The 5,866-nt window shown below is 43.9% G+C and overlaps 1 protein-coding gene across 1 annotated transcript; it reads right to left on the bottom strand.

The window, feature by feature from the left end:
• Window positions 1-2,436: 2,436 nt before the first annotated feature.
• LOC138857347 (uncharacterized) lies at window positions 2,437-3,258 on the bottom strand. The gene has a single exon (XM_070109747.1). It carries the CDS (start codon window positions 3,256-3,258, stop codon window positions 2,437-2,439), a length of 822 nt encoding a protein of 273 aa, XP_069965848.1.
• Between the last annotated feature and the right edge of the window lie 2,608 nt (window positions 3,259-5,866).

The following is a 5,866-nucleotide window of genomic DNA, read 5'->3' as shown; positions in this document are numbered from 1 at the left end:
ATCTGACTTATTACTATTTGCCTTTTTCAGCTTTAACCAGTTGGATTTGCCTATGTACAATTCATATGAAAAATTAGGAAGCAGCCTGCTTAAAGCCATCCATGAGTGCTCGGAAGGATTTGGCTTTGTATAAATATAAATGAAACTTAACAAAATTAAACAAATGTTTTAAAATAATTATTTCATATTTCATGAAGGAGGTCACAAATTAAGTAAATGGTGTGTTGACTTATATTTGTGTTCCCTTTATATTATGATTCCAAATAAAAATCAGCTTAGGAGTTTATAAAATTGGCCTGCAAAGCGATAATTGCTTTGTTTTATTATTCCATTTCTCTAAGGTTACGATAGGCCTTTGAACGTTTTTACATTCTGATGAATGTCGTTGTATTTCATTTCTTTAAGTTGTATCTTGCGAGTTCTGTCACAAATTTAAGTAATCCTTCAAATATTTTAAATTAAAATGTAAACTCAGGTTTGTTATTTGAGTTTAAAAAGATATAGGGTGATCCAAAAAAGCGGTACTTTTTTATGGTCAACATAATCGGCCTACTGAGCGTACTATACGCAACACCATCACCCATCTTGAGACCCAGTATTCATTATTGGATAATATTCGACTGAATAGACCACGTAAGAGTGTACACAAAGACCGTGGAGAGTCGTTCACAGCAACTCGGACTGACGTATGAAACGACTTGGCGCAATTTACGTCGAAATCTTAAATTGAAAGCGTGCAAAATTTTGTTTGGCGATGATGCCCATTTCTGGCGCCACTTCCAAAACATCGAATCAATCAATGGATTTATTGAGAGAACACTTCGGTGAGCAGATAATTTCACGTTTTGGGTGGTCGATTGGCCACAAAGTTCGTGTGATATGACACCGTTAGATTTTTTTCTGTGGGAAAATGTTGTGTCTTAAGTCTATGCGGTCAATCCCGCATCGATGCTGGCCTTGGAGAAAAACATCACGCGTGTCATTCGCCAGTTACCAGTCGAAATGCTCGAACGAGTAATCGAAAATTGGACTCAATGGATGGACCATCTGAGACGTAGCCGCGGCCAACATTTGAAAACGATACTCTTCAAAAAATAAATGCCAAAGTATAATCTTTCGAATGATAACAAACATTGCCTATTAAATTTTATTTTTCTGTGTTTTTTCTTTAAAACAGTAGGGGACCTCGAAATGGATCTCTCTCACTACCTTAGCAGCCTTTCGCAAAGCAAAATCGTGTTATAGTATTGGAATTTCAGCTATAGGCAAATTGCTGAAAAAAATTGAAAAAAGTAAAAGTGTAGTGAGCAATTCTCTTAAAAATATGTCAAAATAAGAGGAAAATATGAAAGGACGCGACAGAGCGTACATCTTCCGTATTTGCTAAGAAATATTTGAGTTGACAATGTAAATGAATACATTCATTGCCTAACGTCTCTTCCAAATCGTCAGGATATTTACTAACTAGTTTATTGGAAAGATTTTTTAATTTTCTTGTTCAAAAATAGGTTGCTTTTCATTTACCCGTGACTTATCTGGCAAAATTTTTCTTAATTTTTTGCGCAAGTGTCATAAAGATATCTAAAGGTTCTCTATCAATAAACATAGTTTCTGGATGGCTCGTTTCATGTATCCTCTAGCGGTTCTCAACGTGACATTGCGGACCACTCCATCAGCTCCGGGGTGAAGTGTTATCACTCGACCCTGGCACCAGTGAGTGGGAGGCAGGTTCTCGTGTTTGACTAGAACGATATCGTTCACCCTTATATTCCTCGCGCGCTGAAACCATTTGTTCCGTCTCTGCAGACTGGATTCTCATTCCATCGCTCCCAGAATCCTTGTTGAATTTGACGTATCCATTGCCATTGTTTCAGCCGGTTGCTAGGAATATGTTTGATATGGAAATCACCTGGCGTTAATGCAAGTTTCTCTTCAGGATCGTCATAGAGTGGTATAATAGGACTGACTACATCACCTGCGCACCCACACAGCGTGTCAAATGATGCTTAGCGGACTTCACAGCAGTCTCCCAGAGGCCTCCTTGATGTGGCGCACTGGGGCTGCTGCGAGATCTTCCTTCAAGAGTCGGTTGGCACCAACAAAGACTGTACCAGTACCACTATATAAATCCCCACAGGGACCGCGTCGGCTGACGAAACGAGTGAAAGCATCTAAAAAGGCCTGTGGCGATAGGTCATCAAGCACCTCAATGTGTACGGCCTTGGTGACCATGCATACGAATATTGCGAGATACGTCTTGATAAGGCCCACAGTAATCGACACCAGGGCTTCACGGGTATGTCAGCTCCTGTATTCTACGAACCCGATTTGATATGAATGGTTTAAGTGTTGCTGGATCCTTCCTCAGCCAACACAATACGATCGCTGAGTCCGACCACAGATAGTAGGGAACGTCACCTAATCGCAAAGATTTTCTCACGTTCTGGAATGTCTATGCAAGAAGGAGCACTGCCGCAAGTCAAGGCGTGGAATCGTAGCAGTTTTGAGTGGTGCCACCTTGGTGCGCGCCGTCAGAAATGTGAAACGCACCGAACCGTTTGTGTTCGACGTCTTCGCATAAATAACTGCGGCATAAGCATGTGAGCTAGAATCGCAAAACCCGTGAAATGATGTCTGAACGCGTGGAATCGTTCCCATCCACCATTCGACGCGAATTTGATTGAGCTCCGGAAGCTGTGACCGATAGTTTAACCAATCGCGGCAAAGATCTTCAGGCAATGGGGAGTCCCAGGATAGACCCGCAGACCACAGTCGCTGAATGAATATTTTCCCATTTACGATAACAGGCGATAATAATCCAGTAGGATCGAAGAGACGTGCCACCTCGCTGAGTACACAGCGCTTCGTTGGAATTTCTACTCTTTGACATATATCGACGCGAAAGAGTAACTGATCTTTCAGTGCGTCCAATCTTAAGCCCAAAATGGAAGCTTCACCAGAATAGAAAATATAACTAGAAAGTGACGGCTCATTAGATAAACGCATCATCACCTGACTATCGTTCGAGTGCCATTTCCTTAGGGTGCACTGTCCCGCAGATAAGATGGCGTCCACGTTCTCAGCCAGCTCCACTGCTTCGGTAACGCTTTCGCAACTTGTTAAGAAGTCGTCAACATAAAACGAGGTTAATATCGCAGTTCGAGCACGAGTCGCTTGTTGTATGTCGGGAATCACAGCGGAATTATTACAAGTACATTGTTGTAGGGTTCGTACTGCATTGTGAGGACTGCAGGCCATGCCATATGTGATGGTATACAGGTGATACACCCGGATCTTGTTTTCAGCAGACTTTCGCCATATAATTCGTTGATAGTCGCGATGTTCAGATGCAACTACCACTTGCCTGAACATCTTCTCTATGTCCGCAGTTATCGCCACTCGATAGCGACGAATCCTGAAATGTTGGACCTACCAGTTGAATATCGTTCGATGAGATTCCAGTGCTGGTAGGTGCCGAAGCGTTGAACACCACGCGGAACTTCGTTGTGACCGCATGATGAGGATTGTGGTAGCAATTAGTATGATCGTAAGGTTGTTGTACTAGTTCCATGTGTCCGAGTGCTGCATACTCCCTCATAAATGAAATGAAGTTTTCCTTAACGACTGGATCCGCAACCATGCGACGCTCTAGGCTATGAAATTGCCGTAATGCCAGTGCATAAGAGTCACCTAATTACGTTGCCTTTCGTAGCAAGGGTAAGTGTATGATATAACGGCCGTCTGAGGTACGGCTATGAGTGGTCTCGAAGATGTTCCCACATTCATTCTCTGGCAGATCGTCAACCACTGTGATTTCCTCTATTTGCCAAAAGTTGGACACCAGTTCCTCCAACCGGTGGTCCTCCCTGTCTAGCGAAGTGGTGAGTGTGAGCTATGATTTCTTTGCAGGAAAGGTCACTGCTGCTGGACCAAACACCACTCATCCAAAGCGGGTACGCTGGGCAAAAGGTTCGTTTGGTCCTCCACCGATGACTTCACCTTCTATGGGTCGCCTCACCCGTCCGCGCCGATAAGAAAGTCGATAGTTACAGGCGTACCGAACCGGTTGTCCGCCAAATCTATGTCTCTTAAATATGGCCATTGATTCATGTCAATCTTCACTGCTGGAGTCGGGGAAGTAATGGACGATAAAACCAAGGCATCAATTCGCATGTCAAAGTTAGTTGTTGTTGATCTAAAAGTGAACGTAACGCTGCATTTCATTCGAGTATTGATGGTAGCACCTACACCTTCTACCCTCACATCACAATTTCGTCGATACAGCCGCAAACAGTTGGCTAGACGATTCGTCACAAAGCTAACCTGTGATCCGGGATCACATAGAACTCGTGCCACTCGCTGCACTGATGCTTTTCCAAAGGCATACGCACGCGTGGTTGCTAAAAGGGTTATCGGCTTTGGGTTGGCAGCGGGGGTCTTGCAGGTCCGGCTAGTCATGCTGTTGTGGTTGTTGGCACCTCCGCAGATACCCCATTGCATACGGTCGGCGTCGTTGTAGATGCAAGCGTTGACGTGTTGTTGAACTTGTCACGGCATAGGATTGTGTTGTGCTTACGACCACAATTTCGACAGCTACCAGATGAACACTGTCGATAAGAATAACCCGTACGTAAGCAGTTGTAACACACCTTCAGTATCTTTAGGGCTTCAAATCGTTGCTCGATACTAAGAGCCAATAATGTAGGACACCTGGCGATTCGGTGCGCAAACCCGCAATGACCACACAGAGCTACATCCGTTGTAGCCACATGCGTCCTCACTGGTCGTTGCTGACGGCAAACCATTAATGAGACCGATGGTTCAGGAGCAAGGCTATAAGCACGTCTCTCCAGAAATTTCAAAAGGTCTTCTAACTGTGGTATTTCTGTTCTGGAGCACCTCATACACCAATCTCCCTTAGTTATCGCTGGAAGCGTTGCCATCACTATTGGTACAGTTAACGTATCCCACTAATTTATGGGGATATCCATAACACGCAATCACGCAGCGACTCATATACCGTGTCCACAATAGCCAATAGCGATTGTGATGACTCATGGTAGCTGTTTTAAGGTTAATAAAATGTATTTCCGCTTGCTGCTTCTTATGGTCATAGCGGTCCTTGAAAACCTTCCACACCTCTTGATAGCCACTCGAGTACATTCCACCAATTAAAGGAACAGTAGCCACATTGACTGCCTGACGAAGTTTTCCCAATTTGAACGCTTCTGGGTATGTCGAATTATGTGCCATTGTTTCAATGCCGTCTTTGAACGCTAACCATTTATATATGCCTCCATCAAATAAAGGGAAAGCTAACGAGATCCACCAAATCGCCATCCAGAGATGTTGTGGGACAATTGTGCGCTCCGTCAGCGACATTAGATTCAACCCTTGACGATACGATGAGACGATTAAGTCTGCTGCATGCCGCAGTATACAGCTCCTCTACTGATTCCAAAGTGCATCATGTGGCCCAATCTCGGAGGACGTAGCTTCTCCAACCAGAGGATTATGGTGCTCAAAATGTGATTCAAGCGACTTGAGCTCCTGTTGAAAGTGAAACACATCACGACCTTCCATCGCACCTTCCGAAACACGTGCATGTATGCGCTTTATTGCTTTCGCTGCTGATGTACACCAATTGAGCTCCGCCTTGAAATCCCAAAACCGCTATTACATAACGAAATTAAAAAATATTTGTCCTCACAGGAGGCACCAAAATGTTAAATAATTAATTCACCAGCGGGTAGAGCTCTCAATGCTTTATTGGGATTTGTACGATTGTGAACGGTTTGCTTGACACCAAACTAGAGATGAGTACAATCAGCACCGAGTTACAATCAGAGAAGAATTCGCACACACA

The sequence above is a fragment of the Bactrocera oleae genome, chromosome 5 (assembly GCF_042242935.1).
Source record: "Bactrocera oleae isolate idBacOlea1 chromosome 5, idBacOlea1, whole genome shotgun sequence".
Classification (NCBI taxonomy): Eukaryota; Metazoa; Arthropoda; class Insecta; order Diptera; family Tephritidae; genus Bactrocera; species Bactrocera oleae.
Note: the sequence above shows the minus strand (reverse complement) of the source record. Positions and strands in the feature narration are given on the sequence as shown.